Source organism: Euprymna scolopes, chromosome 26 (assembly GCF_053919585.1).
Source record: "Euprymna scolopes isolate OS-2025 chromosome 26, ASM5391958v1, whole genome shotgun sequence".
Lineage (NCBI taxonomy): Eukaryota > Metazoa > Mollusca > Cephalopoda > Sepiida > Sepiolidae > Euprymna > Euprymna scolopes.
Window position 1 is genome coordinate 102,164,915 of NC_136507.1, and position 16,786 is coordinate 102,181,700.

The 16,786-nt window shown below is 34.3% G+C and overlaps 1 protein-coding gene across 1 annotated transcript in view; it reads left to right on the forward strand.

Moving 5' to 3' along the window:
- The window catches only part of LOC145247880 (kelch-like protein 26), a 218,595-nt gene extending 204,241 nt beyond the window's left edge, over positions 1-14,354 (forward strand). The window contains exons 7-8 of the mRNA XM_080109491.1: positions 7,319-7,435; positions 13,787-14,354. Of these exons, the coding sequence (XP_079965617.1) occupies positions 7,319-7,435; positions 13,787-13,902 (233 nt within the window). The 3' untranslated portion in view covers positions 13,903-14,354. The remainder of the gene's footprint in view (positions 1-7,318; positions 7,436-13,786) is intronic.
- The last annotated feature ends 2,432 nt before the right edge of the window (positions 14,355-16,786 follow it).

The following is a 16,786-nucleotide window of genomic DNA, read 5'->3' on the forward strand; positions in this document are numbered from 1 at the left end:
ATTCAACTCAAAAAAATAAATAAAAGCTAACGTGAATTAAGATTAAACTAAAGGTGTTATGGTGGGCCCGCACCCCTTTTAAAAATCCTTGTTAAACTTTATGACATATTTACATTTTATGGAGGTCAGACGCGGACGAACACCCAATAATTTTATTTTACCATATTTCTTCAAACTGAAATATAATTATCAAAGTATACTTACGCAAATATATATGAAAAATCTTTGTTAAAGTTTGTGCCATATTTCCATTGAGTACAGGCGCGAACGCAGACCCCACAATATTATTATACCATCCCTATTAAAGTTGAAACATACTTATCAAAGTATTCTTATGTGCATTTATATCAAAAACCCTTGTAAAAAAAAATTTTTTTTCATTTTTTTATTTCCATACTTTGAGGGCCAAGCGCGAAAGCAGACCCCACAATTTTTATGAACCACCATTCTGCCACATCAAACATACCCATTCCTGATCCTCGATACATCTTCTATAATTATATGTAATTAGTTTTTAAAATAGTCAACCATATAGGAGCCTATTCGTTACCACACACACACACACACACGTTCAACTTTATATTATAGATATATTGAATAAAGTCTGTGGCTGAAAAGTCCGGCAAAGTCCTCAATTATTATGAAGATACTTAAATAAGAGCGTAATATTTACCTATCAGGTTGACAAGAAAGTACTTGCGGTTGGTAACTTTTCAAATCAGATGAACATACAGACAAAAAAAATTATTGATCAAAATAAGAACGATCATAGTCAACACACGTTTACTAACGCAAAACAAGTGTAGCGTAAAAGTAACGTAAAAATCTTGCGTTCTGGTGGCGATGAAGTTGCTGAAGGCGTTTTTTTTTTTTATCGCTTAGGTTTTTGAAGCATTTCTTACGTAGAAAGTTGTATAGATGTTTGCAAAAGCGGTAGTTCGTAGGTGAGAGGTCTGGAGCGTATGGCAGATGAGGTAGAGTTTCGTAGCCGAATTCTTTCAACTTCTGCAGGGTTTGTTTAGCAATGTGAGGTCGGATATTGTCGTGGAAGAAAATTGGGCCTTTTCTGTTGCGCAATGTTGAGTGTTGTTGTCGAAGTTTTTGATGCATTTCATCTATTTGTTGAAGTACTTCTCCGCCATAATGGATTCGCCTACAGTCAAAGAACTTTAATGGATAAAATCGGTCGCAGACCACCAATCAACAAGCATGACCTTTTTTTTTATTCAATCTTCACCCCAAACAAGGCAAGTGCCACTTTGAAGTAGGGGGCTACTATCGGGGACAATTTGCGGGGCATTTTGAAGGGAGATGAGTAGAAAAATGTTTGTTCACATTACACTTGAACTTCTGCATATCAGTACAGTTGGGAAAGCAGTATCCCGGAAGGGAGTTCCAAAGACTTGCAGTTCTGGGGAATAAACTATTGGAGTAAAAGGCTTTCTTACACCTAGGGATCTCTACTGTAAAGGGGTGGGACTTAGTTGCTTGTCGAGTTTGTCAGGGGTAGTCACGTCGAGGAGGTACAAGTGCTTGCAGTTCGTCAGAGCAGCCACCATTAAATTATTTGTAGATCAGGCAGAGGGGTTCAACATTTCGTCGATGGGACAGAGGCTGAAGCTTAGATGACAGTTCAGGACCTATCAGGTTGGCGACTCTCTTTTGAACCCTGTCTAGAAGTGAGAGACAAGCAGCAGATGCACCAGCCTAAATGTGACAGCTATACTCCATACATGGGCGAATGGTGGCCTTATAGAGGTACAGGATACCTTCAGGCGTAAGTAATTTTCTGGCACGGTAGAGAAAGTCCACTTTCTTTTCAGCAGCCTTGCCAATGCTCTCAATGTATATATTCCAGTTTATGTTCCCTGTAAACGTTAGGCCGAGGAGTATAAAGGAAGTACTTTCAGGGAGTGTATTCTTAGCCATTGCTATTGGTGGTAGTTCATCACCGTCTAACCACGGAACTCAGTGTCGACGGTTGTCGTAAAGAACCTACTTTTTATCACAACCCGGCCAAAAAAGTCGTTCTTGTTGCGTAAAAGAAAGGAGAGATGATACTTCATAACGGTGTTTCTTTTGGTTGTCGTTCAATTCGTGAGGCACCTATTTATCAAGGTTTTTGTCTTTCCAATATCTCTCAAGTGGTTGAAAATGTTCGTATATGTTATATCTAATTCAGAAGCAAATTTTCGAACAGTTGTGCGTTGATTGGCTTTGATTAAGCTTCTTAATTGATTGTTGTCAACATCTGATAGCCGATAACTGCGCTTATCATCTTCAGTACTCTCGTCGCCGCCACTAAATTTCTTAAACCACTATTGTGCTGTACATTCAATAGTAGTTCCTGGATCAAACGCTTCGTTGATACCTTAAGCTGATTCAGAAACTTTTCGGCCTAGCTTGAATTGAAATAAGAAAATTGTGAACTTGTTTTTTTCGTTTTGTATTCAACGTTTGAAAGCGATTGTAATTTAATCGATTAAATAGAGCGAAAAACGCTCTTTAAAATGATATATAATTTATATATTTATATATATATAATATTTTTACTTTATATATATATATATATATATATATATATAATTTCGAAAATTTATTTGAAAATACATCATTTGAAATAAAAAATTAAGAATTTCTCAAGAACTGTTTTCTTAACCTAATATATATTTTTGTTGCAAAAGGTCAAACAACATCGGTACCTTTGGTTTCAAATCTGAAGACAAGTGGCCAATATCTGATCGCCTATGTCGGCCTCTCTTCAACCTTTGTTTACACCTGTTTCCCCCAAAATAGGATCTCCGATATAAACACAGGTGGAGATAGTCCGACATAGGCGACCAGAGACTTGTTCCCTTTTGTTTTTGGAATCGAAACCGACGGGTTAAGTTGTCTATATTGTTTTAGTGATAATAGCTTCTAACCAGGAACAGGTGTGCTAATTTTAAAGATTTTTTTTTTCAATAATAAATTTGTTTCCGAAATCAGACATTATTTTTCGAACAACCTTAGAATAAATCGATTGACTCACACCACTGTCTGCAATCTACATGAGAAAAGCCATTAGTTTAAAAGATTTCGTAAAGACTCACTTAAAAATATAAACGCGAAAGCAAATAGAGATGAATTCGCTTGACTTTTTGCCCCAGTTGAATATCTTTCCGCTTGTCTTCCGGAAGATCGCTCCATTTCGATTAAAAGCATCACACGTTTTATGTGTGACTGCATTCTGCTGTCATAATATTTTATTTTGTTGGTGCCTCTTCCATTTAACTGACAGATAACACACATTACGAACAGTTGCGAGGATGTAAATGTCGCGACTCTCATGTAGAAAGGCCGAAAAGATTTATGTGACTTTCTTAAGTACCCGATTTCGTATTTCAGTTTTGTCGCCATCTTGTTTAAAAAAAAAATAATAAATAAAACCAATTATTTCCTGTTTATTGTCGCAGTTCTTTGGGTGTTTAAAATTTGAAAAATATTTATGAGATTTTCTATTTGGATAAAAGTTCAGCATTTAAAAAAAACTTCACGACGAAAGATGAATATGTTTTTTTTTCTTGAATAATGCAAGAATTGTCATTTTTGACATATTTTTGACATATTTTTTTTCAAATGGCGTTTGTATTAATTGTTTAAATTATGTTCCTATTTACAATGCCTCCCCACAGGACAGAGTTAGACACCAGGGTCATTTTTTTATGTGGAGAAAAGGAACAAAAATAAAAATTGTCTCAGTCGTGAAGGATTTCTCCTCCACTGACAGAACAAGAAATTGAAGTGCAGCATCTGAAGAACAGATGGTATTTATTTGCTCCCCCACCGAGCAAATTAGGCACAAGGCCGATTTTTAATGTGAGGAGTGAAGGGAGGAGGAAGGGAAAAAGGGGACCAGCTCCCGAGAGGTGGGAAATGGGAGCTGGTTAAAGGTCAGGCATGTGGGGTTGCCCCCACATCTGGCCTTTGCTAGTCATAGCTAGTCATAGCTAGTCATAGCTTGCAGCATCTGAAGAACAGATACTACACTTTGATATTGACCCGAAGGCCAATTGTTTAAATTATGTTAATAATTGTGGAGATGTTGCTTGTCGCCGTGCATTTTATGACTTTAAAAGGAAGAAAACTGTAACTATGTTCATAGTAGATCATAAAGTTTTATAAATTGTACAAAATACAGATGTATGCAACAAACAATTCGATCAATGTGGAGCCGTTTCAGAATCAATTTGTAAACAGATCTGTATGTGTTAGTATATATATATACATGTATATATATATATACATATATATATATATATATATAAGTATCCTGCTGAACAAATAATTCATGTAAAATATCATTTACAGCCTTAAATCTGTGTTCTTCTCTAACAAGCTATTTTGGTTGTATTTATTTATTTATTTGGTTGAAATCATTATAGAAATATTAATGTTTATATTACATTCAAATTTACTTAAGATTATGCCTTGTAAACTTAATCTTTAATGTTTGATTATATATATATATATATATATATATATATATATATATATATATATATATATATATATAGCCCCAGCTCTCTTTCTATAACCTTTCCCAAACATAATAAATATAGAATTTATAACCCCCAACAAAAATAACCAAAATGCACTAAAAATATATAGGATCCACCTCCACGTTAATCAAGCTTAGAATCTCAAATCACATGTCATTATTTAACAATATGGACGCAGAAGTGAAACAGAGAACATCTCTAGCAACATTAATATAAAGCTGAAATCTAAAAACACCGTTGGTTCTATTAACTGAGCAATTATTGGTAATTCCAAATCCTAAAAAAAGGTTCTAAAATCTGTCGCGTGTACTTATCCGAGTCAGTTAGAATAATGACTTCCCATAAAAAATATCGCTTTAGTTAACACTAGAAGTGAACTGATATTTCAATGCAAACATAAAGCTAAATACAAATATAATCGCCTTAATCCCCTTTTCCACTGCCAAATGACTATCCCTACTTAACTCCCCGATTATTCTCTTTAATTTATTTTAAATAGTATACCGCCCCTTAAGTAGCTTACTGTCTTAATTCAATATATCTTCGCAATATAATCTGCAGTTTCTGTAGCTACCAATGAGACAATATACTAGGTTAAAATCCGGCACCCTTTACAACTATAATTAAAATGATTATATATATTACTATAGCCACAACGATCTACTAACGACCTCCCCAAATATTCTAATTCTTCAAAGCGCAACACCAATATCCTCTGCATAACCTTTTCAAACCCATCTGCTGATACATTGCAGTTCATCATAATTAGCGTATATGAATTTATTTCTAGTAATATTGATATTATTGTTATTATCATCTGACTACAGTCACTAAATTTGCAAGGATGATTAGAACCTGTGGAAGCACGAACACAAATAGTACCCTTATTCATCTCACGTCCATTATTATTAAGATTGTTAACTTTAGTGTAATGCTTATCTAGATTAACTTATGTATTAAAAAAGTCATAAATCACATATCAAAATAACAGCTATAATATTAGTTGCTCACTGTAGAAGAATTAGGATGATTATTCGTATAAGTTATGATAATTGACATAATCTAATTGAAAATTTATTAGTTAGTAGTTCATATAATATATTACAATTGGTAGATAATTTACCTTCTTCTGAAAAAATATTTGCTTTTTTAAAAAATATTAATTCTACTGCACTGCCAATACTCCTATCTTAAAATTATCTTCAAACCCTTGGAATTACCTGATTTTATAAATCTGAATCCCGTCTGGTCGTATTAAAGAGAATGATATGCTCTGAAATATCATCCTCACTTTTTAACTTTTGGTCTAAAAAATTATACTTTTTAATGTACACCTATATTTAATTTAATTTTAAAATTCATCCAAGTTAGTTTTATCAACAGGGTATTCTAAATTTCCTTATCCATACATCTAATTGTTTATCTCTATCCCCGCCCTTTCTCCCTATTAGAAACACCCGTCACACAAACCTATCCCTTGTAGCTATACCTCTCCCACAAAATTTTACCGCTGCGGTTGACCAACTTACTGAAGAATGACAAGCACTTTTCACTCATACGGCTAATGGAAGCGTCGAGTATGGCGTTGAAAAGAACTTGGTGCTGATTTTCTGTGATTATTTCTGTTTTCCCTGACAATGGATCTAATTTCAACTATTAACAGATATGGATTTGTAAAGAATGGCGACCACTTTATATATATATACATATATATATATATATATATATATATATATATATATATATATACAGTGTGACCCCAAATAAACAGAGGACATTCAATTGTTTTTCTGAGCATTTTACAGTCAACGAAGAAAACAGGGTCAAAAACACTAGTGTTTTGATGTGATGTTTTATATATAATAAACTAGTTATGACCAAAGTTTCATTTCATTCGGACAAAACACTAAGAAACGAGGCCTAATTAGAGTTGGAGCCCGTTTTGGGGGGGGGGTCACCCTGTATATATGTGTATGTATGCATATATATGTATGTATGTATGTATATATATATATATATATATATATATATATATATATATATATAAACTAGTATTAAAGCTTTTGGAAGCATCATTAAAACAGAAAAACTTTGAATAAACATGTAAAACTGTTTTCAGAAAACGCTAAGATGTGTGTTTTTATTATTAGAAGAAAGAAAGTAAAACACGATCATTTTTTTTTCAGTTTTTAAAGTTGAAATATTTCTATAAATTTCGGACCATATATATATATATATATATATATATATATATATATATATATATATATATAGATATATATATATATATGGGTGTTGCTCAGAGGCTAAGGGATGAAGGTGGACAGTTGTAGTTTATGATTTATTCTAGCTAATGGTTAACAAATCAAACATTTTTTTTAGTTTTGATCTCATTTCTAATATATTAGGGTCAATTAAATAATCGATATAGAATTGTCTCTATAATAATAAATACACAATCCCCATAAAATAAAATATCTTATTTAAGCAAATCTTGCGATCGGGCAACGCCGGGCGACCGGTTAGGTTAATATAAATCAATTTACAGAAAAATGCAAATTCTAAGTTATAATACCAAACTATTAGCCTAGTTCGAGTTATTTTTGTGAGCATTGATTTGCTTATTAAGTTTTCAATCCGGTTTTTGAAACGTGATTTTATTGAATATTTGAATTATTATTACTAATCTTGTTACTTTGTGTTTCCTATTTTTTATAAACTATATAATGAATAATACTTGCTAAACTGATATTTTTTTCGTTTATTGTTTATTAAAGGTTCCAAAATTTATCTCCTTGGAGGAACTAATTTTGAAACTGGTCAAGCGGTGACGCCGGTCGAAAGTTACAACACGACTACTAAGGAATGGGAAACAGAATTTCGGATTGTCAAAGGTCATAAAAGTGCATTTACATACTTTATTTAATTACGTCAGTTTTGTTGCATGCATTATTCTATTTAGGTTTTCGGTTGAAACTAGATCTGCTGGAAGCAAATTTTAAAAAGTTAAATTTCTTTAAATTCGTCCAGTGATCAGGGAAATATACAAAGGTTATTTATCAACTAGACATAGGCTGCATGCCAGTACAGTTGAGGAAGCAGGAAAAGAAGTTATTAGAGTAAAAGGCTTTTTTACATCTAGGGATCTCAACTGTGTAGGAATGAGACTTAGCTGCTTGTCGGATTTGTCAGGGGTATTTTCGTCGAAGGGATACAAGTGCTTGTAGTTCGTCAAAGCATCCACCATTAAAATACTTGTAAAACAGGCAGAGGGATGCAACATTTCGTCGATGGGACAGGGGTTGGAGTTTAGATGATAATTCAGGATCTATTAGGTTGGCGACTCTCTTTTGGACCCTGTCCAGGAGTGAGAGACTAGTAGCAGATACACCAGCCCAAATGTGACAGCAGTACTCTATACATGGGCGAATGGTGGCTTTGTAGAGGTACAGGATACTTTCAGGCGTAAGTAACTTTCTAGCACGATCAGGTACGTACAATGCCTGTAGAAAATCATACATGAAAGGATTGATGCCTGTTTTGCAATGATTCAAAATGACGGGAAATCAAACGAAGTTCTCCAGGTTTGAACAAAGTTGTTATAAAATTTCTGGTTCTTTATATAATGTGAAAATTGCAGCAGAATGAGTGAAGAGTGGAACAGATTTTTGTATAAAGCAATATTGAACCATGCAATCGGTGCGAAATCTCCTAAAAATAAAAGTTCTATATTTTTAGGCGATTACGTGTAAATAGTAAGTAAAGGTGGACTGTACAAAACAAAAACAAAAATTATTTCAAATATTGTGTTAGTTTACTTTTGCATATAAATTTTATACAAAATTATCAGCTCACTGGCCATTAAGTAGAAATAGTCGATAACTTCCGAACCACTTCCTGTTTTTTAAAACGCAATCTAGCTTGAAAGTGATTACTTTTTACGTTTAATTTATATACGAAATTGGTTTGACACTATAGAGTCAAAATAGTGGTTTTCATAATAAATACGAAGTATGTCCATATATAACATGAATAGCAACCGTATTAATTTGCATTGATTTGGATAAGAAAGAGATGACTTGACCCTAAAAGATACAGTATTAATGGGTATTTAGATATAAAGAAGGAATTCGTGTCAGATGTAAGAATATTTAAATGGCTGTCATGCAAAACAGCTTCTTTTCTATTAACTTTTAAAACTCCTCTCAACCACCGATTGTCATCCTACCTGAGAAAACATCTTTCAAATTCTTGATAACATAAACTAAAAAGAAAATTGGGGACGTTTTGAAGGCTACTGCAAATAACATGCTCTCTCTCTCTCTCTCTCTCTCTCTCTTTCTCTCTCTCTCTCTCTCTCTCTCTCTCTCTTTCTCTCTCTCTCTCTCTTTCTCTCTCTCTCTCTCTTTCTCTCTCTCTCTTTCTCTCTCTCTCTCTCTCTCTCTCTCTCTTCACGCATGCACAGAGTTGTTGCTACATCTTGGCTGAAGCATCTGCCACTAGTCTTTCACTCATAAACAGGTCCAAAAATGATCTCAAATCTAATAGTTCCTACACTATCGGCCAAGCTCCAATCTCTGTCCCATCGCCGGAATGCTGCATCCCTGTGTCTATCTTACAAGTAATTTAATGGAATATATTCTGGTGAACCCACAGCACATACTCACAACTAATTTGATAACAAAATTCAACCCCTTCTGCTGTTGAGGTCGATAAAGGCGGAAAATCTTCTATTCTAGTAGTGTCTTTCCTCTGCCTGTTGAACTTTGGAATTCCTCCCCTGTCTCCTGCTTCCCTGACTGTACTAACCTGCAAAAGTTTAAATGTGATGTGAACGGAACACTACTAGGCACGATCCCAAATAGAAGCCCTTACGTTCAAGTGATAATATGCCAAGTTTATGGGGAAAACAATAAGTAATTAGAAAATAGTGGTTATTAAATATTTAAATTTTTATTTACCGCCTTGTTTTACAGGCTGTTCAGATAATCGCCTAAAAAAGGTAAAATCTAATTTTTATTCTGGAACTTTTAATACGTAAAAACCAGGCACCAAGATACACGAAAACAATTACAGGCGTTTGTTGTCGTAAAAACTACGTGAAAATAGAGGTTATTAAAGTAAACATATGAAATAAAAAGATTTTAATTTTGTATAAGAAAACCTCAAGGATCTCTATTTACTTGCCTCCCCACACCTTGTGTTACATCTGCTGCCAGTGAACGAAGCGTATTAACACTAACACATTCTTAGCCGTTAAACATCCTTTACAATTTTTACACGTAATCCCGTTCGCGTGCAACAGTTTATCACTAGGGCTGTGACAACAGCATATTCTTTTCATTGTTTTGTACTCTTGGGTATACATCCGTTGATATCTTTTATGCTTTTATATAGAATGATGTGGTTCTTGGTTGATTAACTGTGTCTAACTATGTCGGATATATACTCGAGAGTCAAAAGAATGAAAAGAAGATGCTGTTTTCACAGGCCTACTCATCACTACAAAAACCCACTTTAGAATCATAAATTATTAGCCGTTAGAAACCTAATCAATAAAAGACACAGTTGCAAACAAATGGAGATAAAATAAGCCTGGTAATCATTCAAGAAATCTAATCGAAAGTATTCGCGAAAAAAAAATGGAACATGAAATCCACGGAACTTATATCCGCTAATTTGACCAAAATACAAAATTGATTATTCAGAAAATGGAAGAAAAAAAATTGAATCACTGTGTTATTTCATAACATTTGAATGAAAAAATTTTTTTCGTTTGCATCATCATCATCATAGGTCTTCTTTGACCATCTTTATTCTGTTATTGACATTGGTTCCCTCGATTCTTTTAGGAACTTACAAAAGGGACCACGTAAACGTTGCCAATATCCATAAATGAAAGCTGTACTACGGAACCTTATGTAACAATATTAATCAACAATTTAAAATTGTCTCACTTTAGAATAATCATTCTCGGATCAGACGATTTAATGTTTTACAAATTACAATAAATATTGTATCAATTTAGCAGGTGCTTTTCGGGTATAAATATATTGTCTCATAAAATATTTAGAAAAAATAATTGAAAATATTTTCAGGTTTTCAGTGCATTATCAAAGAATTTTAAACAAATTTTGCTGACTTTTCCTTGTTTTAATTTGAAGTTAATACTAACTTGGAAAATTAATTCTGTTACACCTAAAGTTTATATTCCAAGATCGAATATCATGTGTCTGTGTAAATATGTGATTAAGCCTTTAGGTATTTCATAATCTATTTTATCAACGGTTGATTTTATTTAATATTAAAAGTTAACATTGATAATAAATATTTAAAAAAAAGAATAATATAGTAATATGCGGTTAATTCTTTGCCTGGTATTAAAAATAGACACAGAAACTACTTTTACAAAAAGTTCCTGACTTTTTGGCAACGAAACAATGAAATGTAGTATTTGTTCTGATGCTACATTTCATATTTCTTGTCGTTGGTCAGAGAAAAAAATCCTTCTAAACTGAGGTAATTTTTACTTTTGTTCCAATCTAGAGTACCCTTTTTTGGAGAAGCTTGATTTTTCTTACATTACGAGGGGCGTGCAATAAGTGATGCACCTGACTCACTTTCCATAGTAGTAGAGCAACGAAACTTGGCACAGTTGTTAGTCTTTCTCTACATATGAATCACACAGAGTTATGCATTTCTCTCATCGTTTGATGCAGCTCTGGAGACCGTTTTTGTAGAACACCTCAGGTTGGTCCTCCAACCACGACGTGACTTCAGAAATCAAGGCTGCATCATCTGGGAAACGCTTTCCTTTTAAAAACAAATTCATGGCTGGGAAGAGATGAAAGTCAGAGGGTGCAAGGTCATGAGAGTAGGGAGGATGAGGGAAAATTTTATAACCACACGCCCGTGCTTCTGATCTGGCGACATGCGAGTTGTGGACCGGAGCGTTGTCCTTCGGGAGGAGGGTACCTTTGCTGATCTTGCCCCGCCTCTTGATTTTGATAGCTTCCCTTAATTTCCTCAAAAGTGAAGCATAATAGGCTCTTGTAATTGTGGTACCCTTAGCCAGGAAATCTGTCATCACTACTCCGTCCTGGTCCCGGAAGACTGTGAGCATGACCTTGCCAGTGGAGGGCCGGACTCTTGCCTTCTTTGGAGGTGGTGAGTCTAAGTGCTTCCACTGCATTGACTGGGCTTTGGTCTCTGGATCTTAGTGATGAATCCAGGTTTCATCCGGTGTAATAAGTCTTTTGAAAAAATTTGACTCATCTTCTTGGCACATCTCCAAATTCATCCTCGAGCACTCGACACGTTCTCGCTTCTGGAATGGTGTGAGCAACCTGGGAATCCATCTGGCAGACACCTTATGCATATGCAAATATGCATGAATGATAGTTTCCACAAACCCTGTACTAATCTTGACATCTTCGGTTATTTGGCGAATAATAATGCGCCGATTTTCCAAAATGGCAACCTCAACTTGACAGACAGATGCCTCATCAATGACAGAATGGGGGAGGGGGCGACCAGGTCTAGGAGCTGTTTCCACAGACTTCCGGCCATGTTTGAATTCACGATGCCAGCGTTTTACAAGGTCATATGATGGGGGATTATCACCATAAGTTTCTTTCATCAAAAGTCTTCTGTGGTGTGCGTCCTTTCAAATATAAAAACCGGATCACTGCTCGACATTCAACAGGCTCTAGTTCACACCTGACTCAGTTCAAACACCTGTAAAACAGAAACCACAATTAGTTCAGAGCTGTAATTTGCCAAATAACCCGTAGAGATATAAATCATTGCACATGCAAAATTTCAACTAGATCAGACAACTGGAAGTGTGTCAGGCGCATTACTTATTGCACACCCCTCGTAAAAACCAACCTTTTGTCAAACTCTACCACACTGTAAGGTCAGACAAGTAAATAGGGACACCATACTTGCAATGATATTTTTTGTGTATTTTTAGTTTCGTTTATTTATTATAAAACTTTTCGTAAATAAAATTATATATTTTTAAAATGTTATTTTCCTCTGCTTGTAAATAAGTACTAAATAAAATAGAAAGAAGTTTTTTGTAAATCCCGAAAGTTTACACAGAAAACGTTTTATAATCCATATTTGCACAACACTTATTTAAATGTCTAAATTGGTTGCATTTGTTTATAGGTTTTGTTTAATAAAAGTTTATAACCTTTTAATTACACACTATTGGGAGGGCGGTATTGTCTGTCGTAAGATACGCTTAAATGTGATATTTTAATTTGTCAAGATTTCGTATATACTATTATAGAGTCATGATTTCAAAAACAAAAAAATAAAATTAGGGTGCCATCAGCTAGAATCAAAACTGAAAGCAAAACTGCAAAACTGCAAAACTGCATCAACATGACACGCATATGAACTGATTAAAATTTAAAAATTAAAAATAAACTAAGATGAATATACAAAATTTTTTTTTTCAATTTTGACCCCTTAAAAACTATTTTAACCGGCTAAGAACCCATAAAAAATGGTTCATAAAAATCCAATCATTTGAGGCGCCATGCGTCCTCTGCAACTTTTAGTTTCGGAAGAGATAGATTTTGAAAATATGGAGACTGACAGACAGACATATAGCTTTTTATATATTAGATTTTCTTTTTATAAATCTATCAATTTTACAAAACGAAACTTTTTGTAAAATTACGTTTTTTAACTTAAAAAAACAGTGTCAAGACAAAATTTTGTCCTTTCAGTTGTTGCTAATTGGGGTGTTTCAGGTATAATTGATCCAGTTTAATATTAACTAAAGTAGAACTCCGAGATACGCTTGCCCTAGGATACGTTTTTTTTCAGGTTACAATGATGTTTTTTGGCCCCTGGTTACGGTATTTTTCTCGCCTGACGGTGTTATTTATAATGTCATTTAATTATATGTGTATTATATACTGTATTTTTAATGCTGTATCTCGGGGTTCTACTGTATTAACCATATTCACTAGATATAAATTGAATAATGTATGTATTCTTGTGTTCATAATTCAACCTGAAGTAAAAGAAACCAGTATCAGGCTAAAATTATGCCCTTTTAGTTGTTGCTGATTGAGTGGTGCCTCAAGTATAATTGGTCCAGTTTAATATTAACCACTACATTTACCAGATAGTGATTGAAATAATTCTGATATTAATCGTAACCCATTCAATTATGTGCATCTTTTACTTATGTTAACTGTATGCAATTTCGATTTCTTCTGCAGATAACATTTGCGATGTCTCCTGTGTTGTTTTACGCAAATCGAAGGAAGCCGAGGCGAATTCTCACAAACCAGCACGAAATTCTTCGAATATTCTAAATGGATATGTTCTTTGGTGAAAAAGAACGGAAATCTGAACCGATGGGAATTGATGATCAAATGGAAAATCGTGTGTAGTTCATTCAACTCTCTTTTACACCAAAACAAATATTTAACGAGGTCGAGTCCATTTAGTTTGCGCGTTTAACAATGAAAACGGATTTTCCAACTTAAGCTGACGATTCGCCGGATAGACAGCACTGTTTTCTGAATATGCGTGGACGATATCTAAATATCTATTATTACAATACTATAATACTAAGCTCGTTTAAAAACGGCTAAACTTATCGACTCTTGAATTTGAGTGCTTTCTACCAGATTGATGGTTGAATATCGATTAATTTGTGCTCATTTTTTATTTAAATTCCTATTAATCCCTAACTTTCAGGGGAAAAAATTATTATTCCAAAGCTTTAAAATTAGTCAAACTGCTGCAGATGGAGATGTGAACTCCTTCTGGTATGGAAATAAACAAGATTAAATTCAAAGAATTAAAGAATTAGCGACGAAATCGCTGACTGATTGACGGTATTAGGTCAGAGTATGACCTTTTTTTTACATAGGCATCACCACTTATCAAGGCCAAGAGGCTACTCGAGGATAAGGGTTAAAGAGTGTACAGTAGAAATTGGACAATATAATAACCGTTAGTAATGGAGATTCGGTAAATTTGTTAACTTATATGGAACGGCTCATCAAAAAATTGTTTACGTTAGACTTGAAAACAACCATATTGTAGTCAGCTGGAAAGCAGAAAAGCGGAAGACAATTCCATAGGCGTGCAGTTCTAAGAAAGGAGCTTTGCTTATGGAATCTACGCTTAGGTTTAAGCACAGATAAAGAATAGGGGAAAGTAGTGATAGTGTTTTCTGCTAGACGGGTGCTTTTTGTGAAAGTTTGGCGAGGAGGGGACCATAAAATGGAGCTCAGCCGAACACCTGCCATGAAAATAACGATAAAGCAGAGACAAACTCGCAACATCTCTTCTGTGAGAAAGAGGTTGCAGGGAAGAGAAAAGGGCATCCCTCACTAAGCCACGAAGTCTATTTTGAACTCTATCAAGGCAGGATTATTTAATTTATTATTTATTTTATTATTAACGGAAGGGTATCGTTGTCTCTTGCCAGATAGACTGCACAGAGATCGGACACATGAGGTGAGCGATTGTCCCTAGCCCAAGTACGAATAGTGAAGGACGAATCACGAAATAATAATAATAATAATAATAATAATAATAATAAGCTTTTTAGTCCGTTAAAAACGGAAAAGGTTAAAGCCGTTTGGCTTAAGAATGAGTCCTTAAGAATGAGTATGCCAAATTGGGAGGAGGGGGAATATAGTTAGATTTTTGCTCATTTTTACATTAAATAATAATCCATATTAATCGTTAACTGTACATAGAATTAATACCATAATACATAATTCGATGCAACTTATAACAATACTTTATACATTATTTCAGCCAATATGAACAAAGATGGCTGCCTGAACAAACACACGATGTTGAGTTCTATGAACTTTTTTCTTCTTTGCAGCATTTTTTACAATCTAAGCAAAGACTTTTTAATTTTTCTGAAGAGTATATGCACGAAAAGAGACGGTATTGACATAATAATAACCGTTTGCTTCTGCATATCAAAAAAGATATGAAAAAAATGTACAGAAATTTTAAAGATGCTGGAGGAGCTGTTTTGCATGAAAAATAAATATTTGGATCCTGGTTGGGTGGTTGGTTGGTTGGTTGGTTGTTTTTGTTTTACGGCATATCAACCCTTTTCGGGTTATTTAATGCCGAATCCAAAGATTTTGAAGAAAATTTTTTTTAATAGAATATATTTGTTTTCACGTCGGTTTCTATTTAACCCATAGTTGGGACCCTAACAGGTACTACCACTCCGGGTCAGAATGGACCTGGGAGCAATGGTAATTAAAGGGTGGCTCCACACTCCCCAAAGCCCACAAGCTGGGGCCTCACCACTGTATATAGTTTAAGGTCATATCCAGGACCCACATTGAGGGACTTTTACCCTCTGCAGGGGGGGGGGCAGTCGGCGTATTCTAATGCCCCACCGACAGGGCCATTGGATCCTGGAATGTAACTATATATATATATATATATATATATATATATATATATATATATATATATATATATATATATATATATATATAACAATTACTGTTTGTTTCTTTTTTATATTACCTACATTTCGAGATTGTGGACCAATGATCTAATATTCTGCTTAAATAAGAACAGGAATTCATCATATTTGCGAAAAGGAAAGATTAATATTGACATTTACAAAAAATAATGTGTCCATTTCACTGGCTATGTTCCTATAAAAAAAAAAACAATAAAACAAATATATCGTCGCAGAAGAAGAATATTTCTGATAAACTTTCCATTCTGCACATAACTAGGATAGATTCAATGCTAAGATTTATCCAATGTTCCACTGAGCGAATTTTTATGAACGATTGTACAACTATAGAAATGGTTGGGTGCATCTGTAAGACTCCAAACAAACAAGGTATGTGGCCTTCGGACTAAGATCGCAGTGTAGTATCTGTTCTGATGCTACACTTAAGCTAATTTGTCCATAAGTGTAGGTGAAACCCGTCTATACTAAGTCAATTTTTATTTTTACCTACTGGTAGAGTGCCCATTGGGGGGTCCCCCCCCACATTAAAAACGATCTTGTGTCACATTTTGACCTCGTGGAAAAGCAAATAAATACAATTTAGTTCTGATTGAGTTTCCACAAGTGAAACAGAAAATTCCCACTGGTTTATACGTCCCCGACAATCTGTCTGACACAATAGGTGCAACTTTTAAGCTGGTGAATTTGCTTCTGTCGGGTTGAAGTATTGTTCTGTGCAGATCTAAGATATCTATCATTCTAA